The sequence below is a fragment of the Manis javanica genome, chromosome 13 (assembly GCF_040802235.1).
Source record: "Manis javanica isolate MJ-LG chromosome 13, MJ_LKY, whole genome shotgun sequence".
NCBI classification, from domain to species: Eukaryota; Metazoa; Chordata; class Mammalia; order Pholidota; family Manidae; genus Manis; species Manis javanica.
Window position 1 is genome coordinate 10,154,382 of NC_133168.1, and position 26,316 is coordinate 10,180,697.

The 26,316-nt window shown below is 34.9% G+C and overlaps 2 protein-coding genes across 11 annotated transcripts in view; one reads left to right on the forward strand and one right to left on the reverse strand.

Moving 5' to 3' along the window:
• MMS22L (MMS22 like, DNA repair protein) overlaps positions 1-15,640 on the forward strand; it is a 116,920-nt gene extending 101,280 nt beyond the window's left edge. For 2 of the 3 annotated variants that reach the window (XM_073220934.1, XM_073220935.1), the window contains exons 23-25: positions 7,192-7,288; positions 8,666-8,833; positions 9,494-10,108. In XM_073220934.1, coding sequence (XP_073077035.1) covers positions 7,192-7,288; positions 8,666-8,833; positions 9,494-9,575 — 347 coding nt within the window. In that variant the 3' untranslated portion in view covers positions 9,576-10,108. Of the gene's footprint in view, positions 1-7,191; positions 7,289-8,665; positions 8,834-9,493; positions 10,109-14,110; positions 14,161-15,505 lie in introns of those variants that run through there. The other variant, XM_073220936.1, reaches the window with a different exon arrangement.
• Positions 15,641-15,691: 51 nt separating this feature from the next.
• KLHL32 (kelch like family member 32) overlaps positions 15,692-26,316 on the reverse strand; it is a 169,112-nt gene continuing 158,487 nt past the window's right edge. For 7 of the 8 annotated variants that reach the window (XM_073220940.1, XM_017671945.3, XM_017671937.3 and 4 more), the window contains one exon: positions 15,692-16,033. In XM_073220940.1, coding sequence (XP_073077041.1) covers positions 15,872-16,033 — 162 coding nt within the window. In that variant the 3' untranslated portion in view covers positions 15,692-15,871. The other variant, XM_073220937.1, reaches the window with a different exon arrangement.

A 26,316-nucleotide genomic window follows, 5' to 3' on the forward strand; every position in this document is an offset into this window, starting at 1 on the left:
ACTTGAAGATAGATCGCTAGAGATTAATCAGTCTGAAAAACAAAAAAGAATGAAGAAGAATGAACAGAGCTTTAGGGAAATGTGGGACACTTAAATGCACCATCATACATATAATGAGTGTACCTGTAGAGGACCAAAAGGAACAGAAAGAATATTTGAAGAAATAATGGCTGATAATTTCCAAATGTATTGACTAACATGAATCTGTACATTCAGGAAGCTCTGTTAATTCCAAGTAAGGTCCATAAACAGACACAATCATAGTAAATATGCTAAAAGTCAGACAAGGAGAAAATCTTGAAAACAGCAGGAGAAAAATGACTCATTGCTCACCCCATAAGAGCAACAGCTGATTTCTCAGCAGAATATATGGAGGCCAGCAGACAGTGGGATAACACTCAGAGTGATCAGAGAAAAAAAAATCTGTCAATCAAGAATCCTATATACAGCAAAGCTACCTTAAAAAAGAAGATGAAATTAAAAGCTGGAGAGAATTTGTTGCTGGCAGACTTGCCTTATAAAAAAGGAAGTTCTTCATAGTGAAAGTTAAGTGACTCCAGACAGGAAAAACAAATACCACCAGTAAAGGTTATTACATAATTATAGAAGCATTAAATACATATTTCTCCACCTTTTTATTCCCTTAACTGATTGAAAAAGCAGTTGTATACATTATAAGTATTTAAAGTATTCTTGGTTCTGTAGCATAGAAAGAAATACAATATATTTACCACTAATAGTACCAAGAAGGTAGTGGGAGCAAAGTTGTATTGGGCTGAGGAAATGACTCCAGGTGGTAAATTCACATACACAGGAACAAATGAAGAGAATCAGGAAAGATAAATAAGGTTAATATAACAAGAGCTAATATATTTGTTCTCCTTTTTCCTCTTCTTATGCTTTCAAAGACATAAAATTATATAAAATATTTATGTATTGTTGTTTGGAACATTTATAGATGAAAAGTGTAACAATAGTACCACAAAAAAAGGAAGAAGGAAAGAGAGCCATTTAGAAGTAATGTTTATTTCACTGAAATTAAATTGATATAAATTTGAAGCTCTGATAAGATGTACATGACAAGCCTAGAACAACCTCAAAGGAAATAATTTCAAACTGATGAAAAATCATTACAGAAATTAAAATGCTATATTTAAAAATATTCACTTAAAGTAAAAAAAACAGTAAAGGTGATTAGAGGGACAAAAACATAAGATATTTAGAAAATAAGAAATGGTGTTCAGTCTAACTATATCAATAGTAACATTAATAATGAAAGGATTGAGCAATCATGTCAAAGGGAGAGATTATATCAAAATGGATTTTTTTTAAAGAAAAGATCTAACTATATTCTATCCACAGGAAACACTCCATATCCAAAGATTAAAAGTAAAAGGATGGAAAAATATACATCATATAAACTAACCACAGAAAGCAGGAGTGGCTAAACTAATAGCAGACTAAATAGACTTAGGCAAAAAATGTTACTAGGAATAGAGACATTTAATAATGATGAAAGGCTCAACCCCTCAGGATGCACTATAAACAGATGTGCACCTAATAGGAGGCAAATGCATGGAGCAAAAAACAGACAAATGAAGGGAGAAATAGACTATTCAACAGTAATGGAAGATTTTTAGTTTCTACTCCAGTGTGGTAAAGAGCTTGGAAGTCATCATTCTTACCTTCACAAGAGAAGAATCTGAACACACTGAAAAACAACAATTCTTCTAAGATGCATCAGATAATTGAGCTCATAAGGACAGGCTCCCTCCCCCAAAACTGAACATGCAATGGTTTGTTAAATTCAGCTTAAATATTTCTACTAGTATTAACGCCATCAGCGGGCTTCTGGACCTGATCAGCTGTGATTCTTTGTATCTACCTCTCTCTACAGTGTTAATTGATCTGATAGATTACTTTTTGTTCAAAACAATAATAGTAACAGTGTACTTGGTGTAAATCTGAAGCTCTGATAAGATGTACATGGTGGCTATATCTTATGGATAAGTGAAATGCATGACAGCAGTTTTAAGGGGCAGGAGGAAGGAATTGGGAATGCTTTGTTAAAAGGCACTTGCACCACCCATGAGGGAATAGAGTGTCACCTGAAAGTGGACTTGCATCTGTTGTAAACATATACTACAAAGTAGTCTGGGCAGCTGCTAACAAAGATTTTAAGGGAGTATATTTGATGTGCTAGGAGAAGACAGAAAATGGAATCACAAAATGTTAAAGCCCTGAGAGAAGACAAAAAATAAATATAAGATAAAAAAAAGTATTTAATAGAAAATTTACTTACTTGGTAAATATTAATGTAACTATATTAATAATCACTGTAAAGCTGAATGGTCTAAATAAACCAGTTAAATGACAGAGACAAGGTGGATAAAAAAATGAGGCACAACCATGTATGTCGTCTACAAGAAATACACTTTAAATATGAAGACACAGATTAAAGGGATGGAGAAGTATTTTCAAAGCTAATACAACTCTAAACAAAGCTGTAGTAACTATATTAATCTCAAAGCAGACTTCAGAACAAGTGGAATTATCAGGGGTAAAGAGGGGTATTACATAATGACAAACCTGGTCTAAAGGAGATCTGCTTCAATCTGATGAAGTACACCTATGCAAATCCTACTGCTAACATCATAGATGAGGTTGAAAGATTAGTTGCTTTTCCCTTAAGGTCAGGAACAGGATAAGGGTGTCCACTCTTGCCACTTTTATTCGACGTTGTTCTAGAAGTTCTAGTCAGGGCAAGAAAAAGAAATGAAAGACATCTAGATTGAAAAGGAACTTTCCCTATCTACAGACAGTATGGTCTTGTACATAGAAAATCCTAACTGACTAAAACACTAGAATAAACAAGTTCAGGGTTGCAGGATACAAAATCAGGAAACAAAAATTAATTGTATTGTTATATACTTTCACAGAACAATCTGAAAGTGAAATAAAGAAAATAATTCTATTACAATAGCTTAAAAAAACCCAGAAATAACATTAACAGAAGACAAATACAAATTTATAATCTGAAAGCTATTAAACATTATTGAAAGAAATTAGAGCATAGCTAAGTAAATGGAAAAGAGATGTTTTTCATGGATTGAAAGAGTTAGTATGATTAAGGTGGTGGCACTCCCCAAGTTGATCTATAAAATCATTTGCATCTCTTACTGGAATCCCAGCAGACTTCTTTGTAGAAATTGACAGTCTGATTCCACAATTCATGTGGAATTGTGAGGGACCCAGAATAGCCCAGACAGTTGAAAAGGAACAAAGTTGGAATATTCATACTTTACAATTTCCAAACATAGTACAAAGCAACAGTAATCAAGACAGTGAGGTACCAGGGTAAGACAGGCACATCAATCAATGGAATAGAATTGAGAGTCTAGAGAGAAACCTGTGTGTCTATGGTCAACTAACTCTCTTTGACAGATGATTCAGTCGAGAGGAGGTATAGTCTTTTCCCCAACTAGTGCGAGGTCAAATGGAGAGGCAATGCAAGAGCATGAACTTGTACCCTTACTGGACACCACACCCAAAAGCTACTCAAAGTGGGTCAGAGACCTAAATGTCAGGCTCAAACTATAAACTCTTAGAAGAAAGCATAGTAGTAAATCTTCATGACCGTGGATTTGGCAATGAATTATGACACCAAAGCATGAGACATAAAAGAGAAAAAAATTGGACTTAATCAAAATTAAAAACTTCTGTGCTTCAAAGGACGCCATTCAAAAAAGTGAAAAGACAACCCACTTTTCCCAATGGGAGAAAATATTTACAAATAACTTATATTATAGGGAACGTCTGTAAAATATATACAGCACTGTTAAAACTCATTAGTAAAAAATCAATGAAAAACTTAGGCAAAGGATTTGAACAGACATTTCTTCAAAGAATACAAACAAATGGCTAATAAGCACCTGAAGAAAGTGCTCAGCATGATTAGTCATCAAGGAAATGCAAATCAAAACCAACAGTGAGACACCACTTCATACTGGGCTGGTTATAATGAAGAAGTCAGATACGCACAAGGTTCGGTGAGAACGTGGAGAAATCAGACCCTCATTTACTTCTACTGGGAATGTAAAATGGTGGAGCCACTTGGGAAAACAGTCTAGTAGTTCCTCAGGTGGTTAAACACAGGGTTACCATGTAACCTAGCAGTGGTGTTCCTATGTATATGTCCATGTGATAGAATGAGTTACAAGAAATACATATTTGGTCATTCATATGACCAAATATATACTTCCCAGGAATATTTGGTTTTCATCCACAGTTCCTGAAAACACTGCAGTCTTAAAGGTGAAACAGGTGTTTTGTCGTGTTAATGAGAGACTTTGGCCCCCCACCCAAGGGCAGGGGCTGGAGGCTGAATCAGCCAACCGCCTATAATTTAGTCAGTCATGACTGCGCATGAAGCCCTCACAAAACCCATGGAAAAGCCTTTTGCTCTCTCGCTCCCTCTGCTTTGCCTGCTGTGCTCTGTTGAGTCCTGCTTCTCATTCAGGGAGAACTAGGCTTGGGGCACCAGACCGCTTCCCCGTGCCACCGAGCCAGGCCCCAAGCTCTACAGCTGTAGAAGCTCCTTTATTTGGGACCTTGCCCTGTGTCTCTCTTCATCTGGCTGTTAACTTACATCCTTTATGACACCCCTTATTAAACTGGTAAATGTTTTAAGTGTTTTCCTGAGCTCTGTGAGCCACTCTAGCAAATTAATCGAACCTAAGGGGGAGGTCGTGGGAACCCCCTATCTATAGCCCGCAGGTCAGAAGCACAGGGAACTGCCTGGGGCTTGCGACTGACAATTGGAGTGGGGAGTGGAGAGTAGTTTTGTAGGACGGAGGCCTTAACCTGGGAATCTGGTGCTGGTTTCGGGCAGGCATCAGAAGTGAGTTGAGTTCTCCAACACCCTGCGGGAGTTTGAGAATTGCCTGGAGTAAGTATGTGTGGGAAGACCCCTCCCACATATTTACACACATTGGAATTGGGTCCAGGTACCTGAATGAAGTTGTACTACTATTACTGTTGTGTATAATATTGTTATTGTTATACATGTATGTAGGGAAAAAATATACTGTGGCATCTGGTGTTGGACATGTGGGAATGGTAGTCCAAGATTAATGAAAACATGTCTACACAGAAACTTGCACTTAATGTTTATAGCGTATTATTCCCAATGGCCGAAAGGTAGACTGCACATCAACTGACAAATGCTTTTTTGAAATGGACACATCCATACACTGGAGTATTTGGCCATAAGAAGGAATGAAGTGCTGCTGCATACCATGCGCACATGGATAAATCCTGAAAATATTCTCAGCGAAAAAGCCAGTTACAAAAGCCCACGTTACATGATTCTGTTTATGTGAAATACCAAGAATAGTTAAATCTAAAGAAACGGAAAGTAGATTAGTAATTGCTTAGGAGTGTCAGAGGACAGGGATTGAGAGTTAAAAGGTACAGGGTTTCTTTTCAAGGTAAGGAAAATATTCTAAAATTGTGATGCATGCAAAACTTCATGAATATACTAAAAACCACTGAATTGTAACATGTTCAATGGGTAAATTGCAAAGGTGAATTATATGATGGTAAAGCTGTTGCTATTTTTAAAAAGCTGAAAAAATAGATTATCCATTATTTTTTTAAATCTCAGTTCAGTTAAGAAATAAAGGTGGCAAACATATGTATTTAAAAACCCTATATAACAATATCAATAGCATTGTTATTCATAATAGCAAAAAATGGAAATAACCCAAATGTCCATCGACTAATGAATGGACAAAAAATGCAGGATATGTCCACACTGTGGAATATTACTTGGTCATCAAAAGAAATGAGGTCTGATGTATTCTACAGCAGAGATGAACCTTAAAACATGCTTAATAAAGAGAAGGCAGTCACAGACAGCCACATGTCAAGTAATTCCATTTATATGCAATTTCCAGAAGAGTCAAATTCATACAGAAAGTAGATTAGTAATTGGTAGGGGCCAGGGGAGGAAGAAATGGAGTGACAGCTAATGGGTATGAGGATATTTGGGGAGGTGATGAAGTAGTTCTGAAATAATGATTATGGCTTCCCAACTCTGTGAATATACTAAAAACCAATGAATTGTACACTTGAAAAGCTTAGGTTTTTTATGCTATGTGAATTATACCTCAGTAAGGCTATTAATTAAAAAACTGCTTATTAATACTCTATGAAGGCTATTTCTTCATGTTCTGATACTTTTCCTTAGAAGAGGTTTGGGGAGTTGCTTTTTAAGAAAATGTCTTTTAAGAAGCAGTTATACTGCCTCTAGAATTGTATCTAAATGAGAAGTTACTTGCTCAATAAAGACAAGTATGCTGTAACTTTTTTATTCACTATCTTCGTGCTATAGAAAAAATTACCGTATATTTATGAATTAAACTTAACTTCAGGTATATTATATGTTTTGTGCTACTGCTATCATGGATTACAGTTTCTGAAATCATTCTTAGTGAAAGCACTTTTTTTCCCAGCTACTTTAATTTAATGCACCAAAACCAACATTAAAAAACTTTAGTAGCATCTGGAACATGAATTTTCTACATTCTTGATATTTATTCCCATTTTTATGTATCAGTGCACAGTTTTAAAGAATTTGGTTAAATATTTAAAGAAACAAATGTTCTTTTTGTTAAGTGCTGTATTTTGATAGGAAGATAGCATCACAGATAGTTGTGTGTGTGTATGATAAATGAGTAAATTTAAGTGAAGGTAAATTGGTGGCTTCTAATTTGCTTTGTATGTATTTATTAGTGAGTGGAAAGAATATGCTGGTGAATTAAAAATAACCAATCTGCTTTCCTGTAAATCAGCTGAATTATTAGAGCGTGCCTTTTCAGTGCATAGCAGTACTTGCAGGACTAGGATAGTATAGCATTTTTGAACATAGCTCTTTTCTAAGAAAAAAACATATAAATATAAAAACAGACTCAAGCTTTTTACATTTTCTTAAAATGATAGATAAGGAGATAGAACGAGAGATAGACTTTAGAACAAAGCAAAAATTTGTAACTATTTCAGTTTGATTTAAAAAAAGCATATAAATACTTTAAGAAAACAGCAAGTTTTTCTAAATCAAGCATGTTCATAAAAATGAGGACCCAGATGGTCAATTCAGACACAGTGTAATGTTACCGTTTTTCCTCCTAGTTAAGAGGCTGGCCACAGAGAACCTGCAGTACATGGTAAAAGCCTGCCAAGTGGGGTCCGAACAGGAACCTGCCCCCCAGCTGACTTCTGTGTTTAGGTAACTGGAAAACATGCCAACTGGCAAGGAGACTGTTGCATTTGACAGTCAACATGTTTTTTAAATAACTAATTATCTAAAACATAATGTGTTACTACTTGTTTATAGTATTTCAGTTATTGTATTTTGGGCAATACTTTTGTTACATTGTGTTGTTTTATTAAAAAAATTAAAGTGCCAAGAAGAAAGATAGTTGATTTAAAAAGGCCTGAGAATTTAGTAAGGAAAATTTTTGCATGTATTTAAGAGGAAAAAGTGAGAAATGTGAGTGGGTCATAGTGTCCAGCGCACAGGCCTTCAGAGCTGCTAATGTTACTCAGGATCCAGTGTGGAAGGACATGTCACTGGCTTTCTTGTTGGTCTGGATACTGTAGACCCAGAAAGCTCTGGTGTATTTCACTTGTGAAGCATAGACTTGGTAGGAGTAGATGTGTGGTGGTTGTTCATTGACGAGAATAACAGTGCAACTTGAGGACTATTTTCTGTTTGTTCCTGCCTCACCTTTAGAGTCTTGTGCTTTTGTGAGGGCAGTGTGTTTAAGTATTTCTTCCTCACAGTTTCTACCAGTTGACCTTTATTAGACATAGCTCTACCTAGCACTACCATGATTAATAATTGATTCCGTGTTGGATCTTTGATTCTTCAGGTTTTTTTATTTCTCATTACATAATTAATTGGCAGCTTTTTTGCAGTTTATTTAAATTGTGATTACTTGAAATAAATAGTGGATTTGTGAAAAACTATAAAACCCTAAAAGGAAAGAAAGGATTTTATATGAACAAAGAGTGCATATTTCTTACGTACAGTATATTAAGCTACTTGGCTTTTATTTTGTTGGAGGGGAGAGTGGAAATACTAGTGTTAAAATATATAATTCTTATTTATAAAGGCCTCCAAGATCTTGTTCAGTTATGGAATATAAAAATGTTACAAATAACTTGCTTTTCTCACAAAAATATTGTTTGATTTATCCAGAGATATAAAGAACTAAAAAATGCCTAAGAAACCAAGCTCATTTTTTCCTGTCTTTCTCTTCCACTTCCTTACCTCCCAGATTTCAGTATGCAGAGTATAGCAGAATCACCCCTGGGACTAGATTTGTTCCCTTTCTCTCCATCCTAGGAACCTAGCTTTCCCCTTTTCCTCCCAATGCTGTCACTCTGGTCATGGCTCACACTGAAATAAGCCATTTCTGTCCTTTATTTTTAACTATTATAAATAGTCTGTGGATGGCATCTATATTCTTAAAGGTAATCTTACATGAAATAATCTTTCTTGTGTTCAGAATACAGCTGATTGCGATGTAAATGGCACATGCCATATACAGCCCAAGGAATTCCCCCTGAAGTAATCATAAGTAACTTGATTTACTTTCAGGCATTTTATCCAGGACTATGGTATGAGATACAATTATCAGATTTACAACATTTTAGAAATAGTAGCAGCATTGAACCAGCAGGTTGTTATCCACTTGATTCCTACCCTCACTCAATTTCTGAAGGATTCAGAGCAGAAATGGGGCCTTGGCAGAAATATTACACAAAGGTATGTTTGATTGTTTGATACTTGACTGCATTTTTTTTGGGCAATGATTATAAAATCTAGATTTTGTTTTTTAGAAATGGTTTATTTTCCCGTTCCCCAAAACATTGTGTGTTATTTTGAATTTAAAAATGTTTCAGTACTATGGTTGACACATCCATTCACATATTATTCTTGTCAAAGTGATCACCTTGGAAAGCAATGTATTTCAGCAATGCTGTCATTGCTAGAAGCATATTCAGTGTTCCTCATCAGGAAGGGGACATCAGGTGTCTTACTTTGTATAAAATCCATGGTGGCAAATCAGCCCTTTGAGGGACATGCTTGACTGACTGAGTCAACTATATCATGTGTATCCAGTGAATGATGTGAGTGGCCAAGTTAGATACTACAGTTTTTGGTCAAAAATAGATAATAAGGGTATTATTTTTCTCAAAAGAGTTACAACCCTTGTGAAAATAGGCCCGTAGTTCCTAAACAGATTGCTTCAGAGGGCTTAGCACTCATATGTCTCAAAGTTTATTAAGGAATCAAAGGACTTGAATCACATTGTGTGTGTGGGTGGGGGGGGTGTACACAAACATTCAGGGAATCTTAATTTGTAAATACTTAAGCGGAAAATTTAATAAATGTAATGTCTGCCTTTTCTTTTTTCTTGAACAGGGAAGCCTATAGCAAACTTTTATCTCACCTTGGACAAGTGGGACAAGATGAGATGCAGAGACTGGAAAATGATAAAACCTAACATTTTGTGATTCTTCATCTATATTAATTACAACTGTCTAAAGCCGCTTTGTGCCATTTTGGCTCCTCCTTTTAATTAATTGTATAATATTCTGTTAAAAATACTTTCAAGGATTTTTTTCCTTACATACCTGTAAATATAAATTATATAAATAAGGAAATAAAGGTTAATTACATATGTCATAGCCTTTCTGTAATTTATCAAACTTCATTCTATTTCAAAGAGATTTTAGTTAAACTAAATCAAACTTTTCCTAACTGGGAGTATTATTTGTGTACGCCTGTTAAGCAGCTCTGTACTGGTTGATCCATGGACTTTTTACTGTAATGTGACGTTCTGCCTTGTTAGTGATTTGTTTTGTTTTTGTTTTTGTCTTACAAGTTATGTTTTAATATGGTACTTTGTCAAATTACACTGTGCTGGCTTCTTTTTTTAAGGGGGTGGGTGATCAGGAGATGGGACTGTATGTATTTGTTATCCTTTATTATACTATGTGTGAGGCAGGTTCATGAATAAAACTGTCACCAAGTGTACTTGACTCTGAGGAGTGGACTGGATGTGGCTGAATGATCATACAGATAACACGTAAAATTGTTTTAGACTTAAGCCAGCAGTGTTTATGCTTAAGTTAACAACAGTGGCCAGATGTTTTCTCTACTCATCCTTTCTTTTGTAGTTGTCATCAAAAGATATACCAGAAGAGGGCTAAACAATCGCCTTTAAGAAAAGGGAATAAATAGTAATATCTGGAAAATCTTATGATTACAAATAACCAGAGGTCTAGAGGTCTGTCGATTCATCTCCTTGATCTTCAGTTGAGCCTCTTATAACTTCGCATCTTCCATGTTTGCAGGGAACTAGGCAAGTGTCCGTTGGCAGCCACGGTCTCAACCCATTAGCTGTCTCATCCAAATTGATTTTACCAGTTGGGCTCTTGTCCTTGCCTTCTTTTTGTGATGAGCATTACTGGGTAAAAAGAGTTGGAATCCTAGTGTTGGGAATCCACTTGAATTTCAAACCCAGAGCCGCTTCCCCCAAGTCAACTGTCACTACTTCCAACAAATTTAATGAATAAAAGCCCCTTTAAGGCACATAATATTCTTCAGAGCACTGAGTTTCTCTTCATTATGATAGTGAATTATTAAACTAAGAATGTATTACTTTGCTTATTTCAGCAATTGAAATTTTATCTTTTTAAGGTGGTGCCTTTAAAGAGGTTATTTATGAAAATATATGCTTTTGATTTTCCAACGGAGATTGATAAAGATAACTTTGAAAATCTTGCTTCTTAGAGTATGAAACTAAAGGATAAGAAAAGCTGGTGCTGAATCATGCATTAAGGTATATATCTGTAGAGGCTAATAACTAAATTTTGTACTTAAAAATCAGAAAAAGTTTGTAACAAAACAGGTATATGTATGTGTGTGTGTGTGTGTATATATATATATATATATATTTTTTTTTTTTTTAGGTATCAGTAAAATTTTTAAGACACTTTTGATTGAAGAAAAAAATTTATGATTCGTTTCCTTTTCTTGAAAATCTTCACTGACCTTTCCTTATTACTTTCATCCTTTTTCCATTCCCAGACTTAGAGTACCTATACCTGCTTCCTTAGTATACATTTTCCCCTAAATAACCTGTAATCTCTGAGGCTGCTTTTTATTGCCATTGTCACGTAAGCCAACCTCTTTTGGTGAAACCTGAGATGACGTTCTCCGTCCTCAGCGGCCTCTCTGCAGTTTCCTTCATCTTCTCATCCCTTCCTCAGTGATTACTGTGGCTTCCTACAGACACTATTTCGAGAGCACTTTCCCGTTCTTCCATCTCAGCATTTCTTCTAGTAGGGAACTGCTAACACTGGCACGTAATTTTCTCTCTCAAATGTATTTTTAATGCTAATTTTTCTCTAAACCTCTCTCGTTGGCTTCACCTGAAATCTCAAGGCAGCGTGTCAAGCTGCCCTTATCACCTATTCCACGTTAGCTCTTGACTTCATTTTCTATGTAGGGAATACACAGTTTTCCCAAGTCACATAGCCTTTGAAACTTCAGCAGCATCTGGGATGCTTCATTTTTCCCTAGTTTTAGTTGATCACCGTACAGACTTTTGCTATTTTTTTTTCTTTTTGCCATCCCATGCATGCAAACTTTTTTCTGTTAGGCATTCTAATCTATTTCTTATTTTCTTATATCTAGTCTTCTTTCCTGCGATTTATCTTTCAGATAATTCTGATGTCAGTATTCCTAAAATATTACTTTGCTTCTGTTACTTTTCTGCTTAAGGATCCTCACTTATTTCCCGTTGTTAATAAGCTGACATTCAAACCCTTCAATCAGGAGACTTTCCGCAGCCAGACTCCGCAGGAGACTAGACTGTCTCAGACTGTCCAATTCCATGTTCATGCTACACTCTGGGCTTTGTTCAGTGTGCCAGCTTATAATACCCTCCTTTCTGCAGAAACCTTGATAGGAAGTCAATTTAAATATACATGTTGGCTACATAAGTATTCCAAATAATTTCTATAAAATATCAAATGGAGTGTGAAAGAGATGATTAAAGGACCACAGCATAGTGAAAAGACTTTATTGGACATTCAGATTTGGTTATGATTTGAATTTTAATTGAACATTTAATTATATTTCCATGGAAAAAGAAAAAAACATGGAGCTTGTCTCTGCACAAGGCATTGAGTTTGTTTGCCTTAGAAGAATTTCATAGTTTAAAAATTGTATATCCTTACCTATTCCTAGCATGTTTTATTTTCTTAAGCATATTTAACTCTACTTGGATATCTATGTAAAAAAATGATCATTTGTGGGTTGTTAGACTGTATTCATTACCCATTATCATCATCTTCATGTGTCACAAATTTTTAAAGCTATTTTGTTCTGAAAGAGTTACATGGACCCGTTTTCATGTACTTTCACAGAATCTGGTAGTTTTTATTTCTCCTTTGTTAAAATGATGTGTTACATAAAAAATTGACAAGCCTCTGCAGCTGGGAAAGGCCTCTAGGAAACCCGCCTTCCCTAAATCCTACATGTTAATACAGCACTTGTGCTTCAGGGATAAAAGGTAAATACCATAGAAACATCACCAAAAGCTGTATTATCTATATTAAAGCACTGCTTTTTGATTGAGAGACTTTTTACAGAAGCCGTCCATTTCCTAAAAACTGAATCTCCTGCTTTTTCTTCCTAGGGTTAAAAATATTGCCTTGTCAGTCAAGTGTGTGATATGCCAATATAAAAAACATGTTTTGTTTGGTTAAAACAGTTTGGGAAGCTAGCAAACTAACGTATTCTTTCATGTATTTAATAAGATAGGAAACTTGTATTTTGATTCTATGATAAACTATATTGATAAGGTTACCAAAATCAATACCAAGTATTAGAACTAATTTCTGCTTATTAAAGTTATTATTGTGCTAATAGTTATCGAATTGTGCTTTGAGAAAAATTCTGGGAATTTTTATACACATATTTATAAGTTATTTGTGAATATAATAATGATATATAATAAAAAATGTATATACTTAACTTGCATCTGGGATTATGCAGCTTCCCTTTATGTGACAGATGACTATTTGAAAACCAAAAAAAATGAACCATGTTACCTGGAGGAATAATTTCTTATTCCTATTGCTTTTGTACTCTAGTAAAACAGTAGAAAGTTTCCAGCTATTAGAGTGGCTAAAGGGGATACAATATACATGTGGTTAAACTGTGAGGAAAATATGAAGAGAAATAGTGAAAAATACCATAATCACAATCTAATTGGCATTTTGTTATTAAGGATCAAAGATACTTTATTGCATTTTACATACATATTAGTTTAGAGATTCATTTCTTTGCTGGATTTTCCCCCAACACTGTTGGTATCTGTGTGGTACCACTTTTTCTTTTTTGGGTTAAATCTTGAAACGATGTTTAAATGATTGGAGGTTTCACAGTCTTACTATGGAAATTTGAATTAATCTAGTAATTTAAATACAAACACAATATAACCTTTAATTTTGAAGAGTGAAATGGAAGATGAATTATTGTAGAATAGTTCACTTAAATGGAAATATGTATTTGAATAGTTTCAATGGAATTTGGTTTATATGACCAGTTTTGAGGATTTGCATTATTATTGATAATTTGAGGAAAAGGATATAATTATAAGTGATGTGAGGAGGGATATTGTACTATGGATGCTGTTCTTTGGCAATAAACAATGTTCCCAAAAGCTATGCAAAACTTTACTCTTAAGTATTTGGTGAATAACACTTAAAAGTTCACCGAAAAGGGGTTTGATAATACATTATCAATTTGTTTTAAATGAATAATTAGAAATCTACACACATAAAAAATCAAGAGTCATCTCAGGCTGCCTTCCTGCTATCAGGCAAGCTTATCTTTAGACCATTTTCCTTTTCATTCACTGGATATAGGGTCTGGATTTTTAATGGTTTATAAGGTAAAACTTCTAGAGGGGAAATTCATGTGTCAAATAGAAATTTTAGTAAATCTGAAATATTTCTTGCTTAGGTCCTTGTTGAATAGATTTCTGAAGTGCTGGAGTCCATTTTCCTGACTTGGTAAGGCATTTTAAAATTATAGTTTAGATGGTTTATACCTTTTAAAGAGACTTATTCTAAATACCAATTATATCATTATCAATTTTCATTATTTTTCAGAGGTTGGACAGATTCTCTTTTAAGATTTTTTGTCTTTGTCTATCACTGCTCTTTAAAATGTAACCTCTTTCCTTACCCCCTAGTCTCTTTTCCTGCCCTTTAATCTGAATAACCAGAAGTTATGTTTGACTTAAATGTTTTAGACCCCTTACAACAATGCATAAAGTTAGTGAATTCTGTATTGAGGATAAAAATTTAAGAGATTCACGTCTGTTACTAAAAGTGGTTCCATGAATAAAATGAATTTCTTGTAAGACAAAGATTGCTAAATGACTATGCCAAGGAAGAAAAGCCTTAATAAAGGTGACTTAGATCCTAACAGGATTAGGAAAAGAAAAACTAACATTATTTTTGTTTGAATGCATGTTCACATGTGGCTATTGAGTGTTTCTTTTTCTTGTTATAAACGAAGCAAATCCAAAAACCTAGCCTAAGAATTCTTACGCATTATTGAAAGCGGTATTAATAAACTAAGTATTGGCAGTGGAAAAGAATCCCACAAGCTCTCAAGATTGACATAACCTTTAACAAAGTGGAAAAACTTTTATTAGAACTACTGAGTCTAGGTTCAAATTTATGTCAAAGCTCTTTATAGTACCAAAATTAGTACATTAGTATTTTTTTTTTTTTGAGCTTCAGAATGTCATTTTCACCAAATGAGTTTAAGTGTGGTTTTGGGGAAACTTATTTGAAACAAGAATTTGTACAAGTTTAGGAATCTTTGGCTTTGGCAAATTCCCTTTTTCTTAGCATCTCTTTCCCATGCTTTTCAGGGTCATTTATCCACTCGCATGTGTTCCAGGTTTTATTTGGTAATTTGTAAACTTCAAAAGTAATCTCCCTTTTCAGTTATACTGTTCTAAAGACAGTAAAATACCTTATACTTCTCAGTACAATTTTTTTAAATACTTCAGAGCATTTGTCTAATCTTCCCAAAATACTTCTGAATTAATATGAAATCACTAACTATCCTCCTTAAAAGGTGGGGAAAGTAGCACTGAGAAGTTAACTTCTGGCCCAATGTCACAGTGTATCCATGAAGAGAAGTCTGGGTATTCTGGCTGCTGTTCACCATAATGTCTTGTTCATATTGCCTTGAGTATATGGCATTTAAATTTCAGGATGTCATATGCTGAGTATTGATTGAGTGGGGCTGCATAATGTTAAATTTTTAAAAGAAAAATTACAAGCCCAGGTTGAAGGAGTAAAGGGATTAAGTACTGAGGATTTCTTTTTTTTTTTTCAGATCATGTGAAGTAAATGACATCCCTCACAGTGTCATGTCCTAGACAGCACTGATTACAAAAAGTGTACAAAGAATGCTCCGAAGACCCATGGGACAATAATGGGCCACTAAGTCGGCACTAAATTACACCACAGTAAAAGTCATACAGATGGTATTGTATGTTGACACACAAAGAGAAGGGTGATAGGAGTTTTCAATAATATATTTTAGAAAACTGTTCATTTTTTGCTCATGTTTATCTGAATATAAGACCCATCAAACAAAACAGGGAACCACTGAGTACTGAGTCTTGTCATGCCTGGATCCACAAGTCAGGCCTTTTTTCCCTCGTGTTCATTCATCATGGTCATTAATAGCTTTGGCTTTTCAGACGGTGCCGATCCTGTGATGAGGCACTTGAAGAGTCTGAAGGTCAGGGCATGTGAAATATGGGGCCGGCAGGAAGCAAGCCGCTACCCCGTTGGAAGCAAAAGGGAGCGCAGGCCCATAGAACACTTCTTCTTGGCCTTCTCTACTTACGTCTACGACCTACAAAAGAGAAGGAGAAACCTGTTCATCAAAGGAAGCCTGCAGTCAAATTCACTTGGGCCGCCATGACCGTCCCCTAGGGGTACCTTGATATTGTTCCCATAGTATAGTGCCAGAAATATGTATGACATTCCTGCTAAGTGCTGTTGTGTGTTTATGTGTGTACATACGTATGTAGATATTTATGACCATTCAATCTTCAGAACAGTGATGAGGTAGACAGCATGATCCTCCTCTAATAACAGTCTTGGACTGGTTAAATAACTTGCCCAAGCTAGTTAGTAAGTGCTGGCCTGCAATCCTCATCTACAGAATGAAGATGATGACATCTACTTAGTGTATAGAATACAGCTTAGCACATAGGGTATTATAGCACAATTTGTAGCAGGTTCAAAATGATCCAACTGATTCTGGAAATTTTTCCTAATATTTCCCTTTGAACTGGACTTTCATCTCTTTCCTATATGGAAACCAGTCTCTCTGTTAGTCTGGGCCTGCCGTCATCTCACTGAATTGACCTAATCTTAAAACATATCTCCCTTGACTTACAATGGGTTATGTCCCAATAAACTAACAAATTGGAAAATATTGTAAGTTGGAAGTACATTTAATACACCTAACTTAGAGGACATCACAGCTTAGCTTAGCTTATCATGAATATTCTCAGAATTCTTGCATTAGCCTACAGTTGGGCAAAATCATCTAACACAAAGCTTGTTTTATCATACAGTATTGAGTATCTTATGTAATTCCTTGAATACTGTACTGAAAATGAAAAACAGAATGGTTGTAAGAGTATTGGGTATTTATCCTGGTGATTGCAGGACTGATCGGGAGCTGTGGCTCTGGGCAGCCCCGAATCCTAAGACAGTGTCATACTGCATGTCACTAACCCAGGAGGGAGCAAAATTCAGTATTTGAACCATGGTTTCTACTGAATGCGTATCACTTCACACCAGCATAAAGTTGAAAAATGGTAAGTCATACCACTGTAAATGGGGTACCATCTGCACTCGGAAAATTCTTTATGAGCAAAGCTTATTATATCCTATTTGTCAAATCAAGCTTCTTCCAGCCAAAAATCATCTTAATTTCCTATTTTTGACCTTTCTCTAACCTCAGTTAAAAAGTTTCCTCCTCTGAATTCTAATTTATAAAGTAGTTTGTCATTAGCATTGTCCTGTTGCTACCTTGTATTCCACCAGCATCCTAAATACAGGTTTGCCCTAATATTTCAACCACAGACCTCTTAATACTCTTCTTTAATAATCTCCACTCATGAATTTATCACTTAGTTGGGTAATTCCTAGGGCTTTAACAGCAATAATGCATTATATTAGGTCAAAGGGAACCTTGAGATTTGGGGATCCAATCATAAACAAGGAAATCACAAAGGCCTAGCTTAAAGGATCAAACTTCTAGCAACTTTAAGAACCTTATGAAATATAGTTGAACTACAGTATTATGTTGGTTTCAGATGTACAACATAGTAATTTGAAAATTATATGCACTGTTAAATATTACTATAAGTGTACTTACCATCTATCACCATATAAAAGTTATATTGACTATATTCCCAATACTGTACTTCCATCCCATGACTTATATTTTGAAGTTTGTACCTCTTTATCCCCTTTACCTATTTCACCCACACCCCAGCCTGTGGCAACCAGCAGTCTGTTCTCTGTGTTTACGTATGTATGTACTTTTTGTTTACTTCTTCATTTCTTTTGTTTTATAGAATCACATGTAAATAAAATCATGGTATTTCTCTTTGTCTGAAAGAACAACAAAGCTGGGGGTATCACCCTCCCTAAGTTCACTAAGATAATACCCTTTAGGTCCATCCCTGTTGTCACAATGGCAATCTTTATGGCTGAGTAATAGTTCATTGTATGTATGATCACATCTTTATCCATCAGTGTACAATACTGGCTTCCATATATTAGCTATTGTAAATAATTCTGTGATAAAACATAGATGGGCATATATCTTTATGAATTAGTAATAATGTAGGTAAATTCCCAGAAGTGGAATTGCTGGGTCATACGGTATTTCTATTTTTTGTTTTTTTGAGAAACCTCTGTATATACTGCTTTGCATAGTGGCTGCACCAATTTAGATTCCCTCCAACACTGGAGGGAACATGTGGTTCTATAAAACAAGGGTCTCCTTTGCTATACACCCTCTCCAACACTTTTTTATTTATTTATTTTAAATTAGCCACCCTGACCTATGTGAAGTGATATTTCATTCTTGTTTTGATTTGCATCTCTCTGATGTCTGGTGATGTTGAGCATATTCTCATGTGTCTGTCAGCCATCTGTATGCCTCTTTTGGAAAAATGTCTATTCAGTGCCTCTGGCCATTTTTTAATTGGATTATTTGTGTGTTTTTTTGATTTTGAGTCATATGAGTTGTTTATATATTTTTTATGTTAACCTCTTAGCAGATACATCATTTATGAATATATTCTCCACTGTAGATTGTGTCTTTGTTTTGTTGATGGTTTCCTTTGCTGTACAGAAGCTTTGTAGTTTGATACAGTCCCACTTGTTTATTTTTGCTTTTGTTTCCCTTGCCTGGGGAGACACGTCCAGAAAAAAATTATTCATGCTTACATTCAAGATTTTTGTCTATGTTTTCTCCTAACAGATTTATGGTTTCAGGACTTATACTTAGATCTTTAATCCACTTAAAGTTTACTTTAGTGTATGGAGTTAGACAGTAATCCAGTTTCACTCTCTTGTATGTAGCTGTTGAGTTTTCCCAACACCAGTTACTGAAGATACTGTGTTTTCTCCATTGTATACTCATGGTTCCTTTATCATATATTAATTGACCATATATGTGTGGGTTTATTTCTAGGTCTCCGTTCTATTCCATTGACCAATATGTCTGTTCTTGTTCCAGAACCATACTGTTTTAATTACTGTAACTTTGTAATATAGTTTGTGCTCAGACAGCATGATATTCCCAGCTTTGTTTTTCTTTTTCAAGATTTCTTTGGCTATTCAAGGTCTTTTGTGGTTCCATATAAATTTTAGGATTACTTTTTCTAGTTCATTGAAAATTACCATTGATATTTTGATAGGGATTGCACTGTAAATTGCTTTGGGCAGGATGGTCATTTTGACAATATTAAATCTTCCTATCCATGAACATGGGACAGATTTCCATTTGTTTCTTCATTTTCTTTCACCAGTGTCTTATAGTTTTCAGAATAGAGGTCTTTCACTTCCTTGGTTAGGTTTATTCCTAGGTATTGTAATCTTTTCAATGCAATTGTAAATGGAGTAGTTTTCTTGATTTCTCATTTTGCTAGTTCATTGTTAGTATTTAGTAGTGAAACAAATTTCTGTATAATGGTTTTATATCTACAGTTTTGCTGAATCCAGTTGTTCTAATAGTTTTTTGGTAGAGTTTTTAGGATGTTGATGTAGCATCATTTCATGTGCAAATAATGACAGTTTTACTTCTTCTTTACCCATTTGGATGCCTTTTATCTCCTTGTCTTATTGCCATGGCTAAGTTTACTAGTACTATGCTGAATAAAAGTGGTGAAAGTGGGCATCCTTGTCTTGTTCCTCACCTTAGAGGAAAGCTTTTAGCTTTTCACTACTGACTATGGTGTTGGCTGTGGGTTTGTCATATATGGTCTTTATATGTTGAGGTATGTTCCCTCTATACCCATTTTGTTGAGTTTTTATCATGAATGGATGTTGAATTTTGTCAAATGCTTTTTCAGCATCTATTGAGATGATCATATGCTTTTTATCATTCTTTTGTAAATGTGTATCTCATTGATTATAAATATTGTACCATCCTTGAATCCTTGAAATAACTTCCACTTAGTTGTGATGATCCTTTCACTCTATTTTTTAATTAAGTTTGTTGATAATTTGTTGAGGGTTTTTGCATCAATGTTAATCAAGGGTATTGGTCTATATGTTTCTTCTTTTGTAGTGTCTTTTTCTGTTTTGGTATTAGAGTGATACTGGCCTCATACAATGAGTTTGGAAGTATTCCCTCTTCTATTTTTTGGACTACTTTAAGAAGGTTGGTTATTGGCTCTTTAAATGTTTGATAGAATTGACCTGTGAAGCCATCTGATCTGACTTTGGTTTGTTGGAAGTTTTTTTTTTTTATTAAAAATCCAATTTTGTTACTGGTAATTGGTCTGTTCAGATTTTCCATTTCTTCCTAGGTCAGTCTTAGAAAGATTGTATGTTTCTAGGAATTTTTCCATTTCTTTTAGTTTGTCCAATTTATTGGCATATAATTTTTCACAGAATTCTCTAATAATTTCATGTCTGTGGTGTAAGTTGTAACTTCTTGTTTCATTTCTGATTTTTTAAATTTGCATCCTCCCTTTTCTTTGATAAGTCCGGCTAGGGCTTTGTCAACTTTGCTTATCTTCTCAAAGAACCAGGTCTTGGTTTGATTGATCTTTTTCTGTTTTATTCTTCTGTATGTGTTTCTGCTCTAATCTTTATTATGTGCCCCCTTCTACTTACTTTAGGCTTTGTTTTTTCTTCAAGTTCTTTTTTCTAGTGAATTTAGATTGTTTATTTGGGATTGATCTTATTTCTTGACATAGGCCTGTGTTGTTATGTACTTTTCTCTTAGAACTGCTTTTGCTGCATCCCACATATTTTGAATCGTCCTGTTTCTATTTTCATTTCTTTCCATGTATTGTTTGAGTTCCTCTTTGATTTGTTCACTGATCTTTTGATTATTTAGAAGCATGTTGTTTAGCCTCCATGTGTTTGTGTTTTTCATTTTTTAAGCTTTCTGCATGTAACATATTTAGAGTCATATATTATGATCTGAAAAGATGCTTGATACAATTTCAATCTCTTTAAATTTACTGAGGCTCTTTTTGTGTCCTAATATGCATGTGGACTTGTGTTTGCAGAGCAGGTCTCCAGGGTCAAGTGTGCAGGATTCCTGGGTGTTCTTCCCTCCCTGCTCAATTCCTCTCCCTCCTGCTTGTGGACTGGGATGGGGAAAGGGCTTGGGTCCTGATCGATCACAGTTCTGCCCCTTTACCCTTCTGAATGTGGTCCTCTTTTCTTCCCTGTGTGTAGATGGTCTGTTCTACACTCCTCTGGTCATTTTCAGGGTTATTTGTATTTGCTGTAGTTGTTTTCTCAGTGTACATGGGAGGAGGTTTTTATCTTGCTGCCCTACTCTACCATCCTCTCACTGCTTCCTTGTTATATATTCAGTGTCTTTCATCAGTGTCTTATAGTTCTCACAATATAGGTCTTTTACCTGTTAGACTTTTTCATAGCTAATTTGCTTTTTGATGCAATTGTAAATGGGATTATTAATTTCTCTTTCTGTTAATTTATTCCTTCTGTATAGAATTACAACAGGCTTCTGTATATTGATTTTGTACATTGTGACTTTACTGAATTCATTTATTAATAGTATTTGGTGGAGTCTTTAGGGTTTTCTATATGTAATATCATCTGCAAATAGGACCAGTTTTGCTTCTTCCTTACCAATTTGAATAACTTTCATTTATTTTTTTGCTTGATTGCTCAGGCAGGACTCACAGTTCTATGAGAGTAGTCTAGATATGAATATGAGTTGAAGTGTGAGGGAGGGCGTCCTTGTCTTGTTCCTGATCTTAGTGTAAATGCTTGCAGCTTTTCACCATTGACTATGGTGTTGGCTGTTGGTTGGTTGTGTATAGCCTTTATTATGTTAGGATATGTTCCAACTATACCCACTTTGTTGAGCATTTTTATCATGAATGGATGATAAGCTTTGTTAAATGCTTTTTCTGCATATACTGACATGAACATATACTTTTTATCCATCCATTTCTAAGTGTGGTGTAGCACATGATTGATTTGCAGATATTGAACCATCCTTACATCCCTGGAATAAATCCCACTTGGTCATGGTGAGTGATGATTTCCTTTAAAGTGTTTTTTAACTCAATTTGCTAATGTTTTGTCGAGATTTTTGTATCAATGTTCATTAGGTAAAATAGTCTGAAATTTTTTTTTTTTGGTAGTGTCTTTGGTTTAGGTATTAAGTAATGCCTACCACATAGAATGAAATTGGAAGGTTTCTTCCTCTTCTGTTTTCTGCAGTAGTTTGAGAAGGATAGGTATTAACTTTTGTTTAAATGCTTGGTACAATTCATCTGTGAAAACTTCTGGTCATAGACTTTTGTTTGTTGAGTTTTTTGGTTACCAATTTAATTTCCTTCTTAGTAATCAGTCTGTTTAGGTTTTCTATTTCTTCATTCAGTCTTGGAAGATTGTATGTTTCTAGGAGTTTATCCATATCTTGTATGTTGTCCAATCTGTTGGCATATACTTTTTCACACTGGTCTCTTATAATCGTTTGTATTTCTGTAGTGTTGGTTGTAACTTCTCTTTCATTTCTGATTTTATTGAGTCCTGCTCACAGGTAAGAATTAATATTGTTAAAATGACTTTACTGCCCAAAGCAATGTAGAGATTCAATGCATTCCCTATCAGAATACCAATGTAATTATTTTTCGAGCTAGAGCAAATAGCCCTAAAATTTCTGTGGAATCTGAAAACAACAACAACAAGAACAAATAGTCCAAGCAATCTTGAGAAAAAGCAACAAACTTGGGGTATCATGCCTCCTTATTTCAAACTATATTACAAAGCTACAGTAACTAAAACAGTACAGTACTGGTACAAGAGCAGATACATAGTCCAAGACCAGTGGAACAGAATAGAGAGTCTTACAGTAACCTGAAGCCTATATGGTCAATTGATACATGACAAAGGAGGCAGGAATGTATAATGGAGGAAAGACAGTCTTGTCAATAAATGGTGCTCACAGGAAAACTGGATTGCTACATGCAAAATAATGAAACTGGATTAGTATTACACCATACACAAAAATAAACTCGAAATAGATTAAAGACCTAAATATAGGCAGTAAACTCTTGGATATCAACAGTAGTATTTTTTTTCTGAATATCTTCCCCAGCAAGGGAAACAAAAGCAAAATAAACAAGTGGGACTACATCAAACTAAAAAGCTTCAGCAGAGCAAAGGAAACCATCAGCAAAATAAAAAGCTTACTTTTGGGACAGTATATTTTCAACTGATGTATCTGATTAGGGGCTAATATCCAAAATACATAAAGAACTCATAAAACTGAACACCAAAAAATCATAATCTGATTTTTAAAAATGGGCAGAGGACCTGAATAGACATTATTCCAATGAAGACATAACAGATGGCTGACAGACACATGAGAATATGCTCAACATCATTACGTATTAAGAAGATGCAAGTCAAAACCACAATGAGGTATCATTTCCCACCCATCAGAATGACTTACATCAACAAGACAAGAAATAACAACTCTTGGTAAGGATGTGGAGAAAAGGAACTCTTGTACACTGCTTGGTGGGATTGAAGATTGGTTACAGCCACTAAGGAAAGCAGTATGGAGGTATCTCAAAAATCTTAAATCAGAATTAGTATATGGCCCAGTAATTCCCTTCTAAGAATTTAGGGAAAGAAAACAAAATCACCAATTTGAAAAGATATATGCACTCCTGTTTGTTGCAGCATTATTTACAATAGCCAAAACATGGAGACAACCAAGATGTCCACCAAAAGATGAATGGATAAATAAGATGTGGTACAAATATACAATGGAATATTACTCGGCCACAGAAAGGTGAAATCTTGCTATTTGCAACAACATGGATGGATCCAGAGGGTATATGGTAAGTGAAATAGGTCAGACAGAGTAAGACAAATACCACACGATTTCACTTTTATTCAGACTGTAAAAAACATAAACAAAAATAGAATCATACGCAGACTGGTAGTTGTCAAAGGGGATTGGGGGTAATGGGTGAAATAGGTATAAGGTGCAAAAACAATATCTGATATCTTGATCTGGGTGATGGTTGCATGAATGTACACCTAGAACAAAATTCATCGAGCTTCCACTTAAGATGTACATTTTATTGCAAGTACCTCAATATAAAATGAATTTTTTCAGGAAACTAAAAATAATTTCTTGGTTGTTAGACGTTTACTTTCCTTGAGACATTTAAGCTGAGTTAGATTAGACAAACAAGTATCATTTCCCCATCCTGTGAGAAAAAGGAAAATCGGAATGGGGCTTTGAGTAGTATTTCATTAGATATACAAAGTACAGATCTTTTAATATTTATCTCAGTGATGTGAGGTAATTATGGTCTTCAATTTCCTGAAAGAAAATTGAGATACAGAGGAAGTTCAGTGGCTTGCTGCTCAAGGTCACACAGGTAGTAAATGGATTTCTTGCTGTTCATACTATTCAACCCCAACTGAGGACATCCTTAGAAGACGAAATACCAGTTGAGGTCACCATCCAGAGAGTTTTTCTGTGGTTCCTTGGACTAAGAGACTGCATATGTGAAACAGATGTAATTTGTGAAAAGGGTAAAGGAAGCATTGGCAGTTTTGCTCCAAAATTTCATGTAATTGGCAAAAAGAAGGTATTTGATAGAAGGAGGTGTCTGGATGGCAGCACATCCTGCAGCCAAAAAGAAGTAACGGTAAATGAAGAGCGGTGGTGGTGCTAATTATTTAAACACATGCAGCTGCTCCCTATATGCTGTTCATCATCCACTGCACACCAGATTAGAGTCAGCCTCTGTGCCAGACATTTCTTTATATATCCTCTGAGTAAATAAGAGCACCTTTCCTCAGGAATCTATTTTTACTAGTTTCTGTGAGTTTTTTTTAGCACGTCCAAATTTCAATCTTACTAAGTATTAATTTAAAAACATCTCCGTTTTTCTCTTATTTTGGGTTACCCTTATAATGAATCCAGTAGTTTATGCTAAATCAAATAGTAGAAGGAAATAAAATAGCATGCTTCTCTACATCTGACATCCTTCATCCCTGTGTGGCTGAATCCTATAAATGACAGTTAAATAAGCTTTGATTAGAGTCCAGAAGGGGCCATCTAGTGAGACAGGTTATTGGCTGGTATTTTCAAGGGCAAAAGAAAAAAGCCTTTAGTCATTCTGGATGTTAGCAAACCAATCTCTGAACTATTTAAGTGTAACCTTCATTAATCTCAGCCATGACCTTAGAATCCAAGAATTATATAGATTTGTGACTTAAGAAAAATTTAAACTTCAATACTTTTAGCATATATACTATACACTTTCCTGTACATTTCCGCCATCTGATATATAGTTAGAAATTTCTACTGTCTAATCAACATTTTCTTATAAACTCATTTCCAGTCTCCCTTATCTTGTTTCTCTGTTGGATATTCTTCCAGCAAGTAGCAAAGTGGCTTTCTTTTGAATTTTTAACATATAGCTAGATCTCCAACTGTCAATATATTACTGTTAGCTATCTAACATAAATAGTTCCATAGTCACACATGAGAGTATTTGAGAATGTTCAACCATAGTTCAGAATGAATGATCTAACCTGTATAACCTATAACCAGTATAACCTGTAACCAGTTGTCAATGACTAAAATGAAAAATATGATACATGATGAGTCTATTATCCATAAAAACTTCCATTCCAAACATCTCTTTAAGTGACAATCCTTATGCTTATATGGATGTTTACTACCTATAAACTAAGGTTCTTAAAAGACTATAAAATTTTTCTGTACTTTGTAGGACTAGCATGCCAGCCAAGGAAATAAACAGAATTTGCACAATGGTTGACCTTGTACATCAAAATGGCTTCTGGAAGAGAACTACCCATAATGCTTTTTATTTTAGTCCAATCTCAGAAGGGAAGTTTATTCCACTAATACAGGCATTTATTAAAACATGTATGAAATTGCCTCTTTTAGAATCCTCTTAATCCTACTTAAAGCTACTCTAGAATAGCCTCAGTGGTTTCAAGTGTACACATTACCCCTCCATCTTTTGAAGACTAATTTGCTTATTGGGTTAACAGCCAGAATTCATGAGGTGTTAGTGTATGCAATCAGTGATCATTCTACTTGATTTATATTCCTTGAGCTAGTTTAATATTAAAATTAGTACAAATATACCCATAAAATATATTTAAATGTACACTTCCTAATAAACCCAAACTTGCTTTTTGATTGTGCAAGCAGTCCAATGAAGGGCCCCACAGCTGCTTAAAACCAGGGTTCCGGCTTTACAGAGCGCTGCCTTCCGCCCAGTTAATGTATTACAATCCCAAAGTAAGAAATAAAAAGAAACCCTAAAGACAGTGAAGACTGACAAACACGCACTTGGATAAGAGAGAATGGTTTGCTTGTTATCCAAAAAA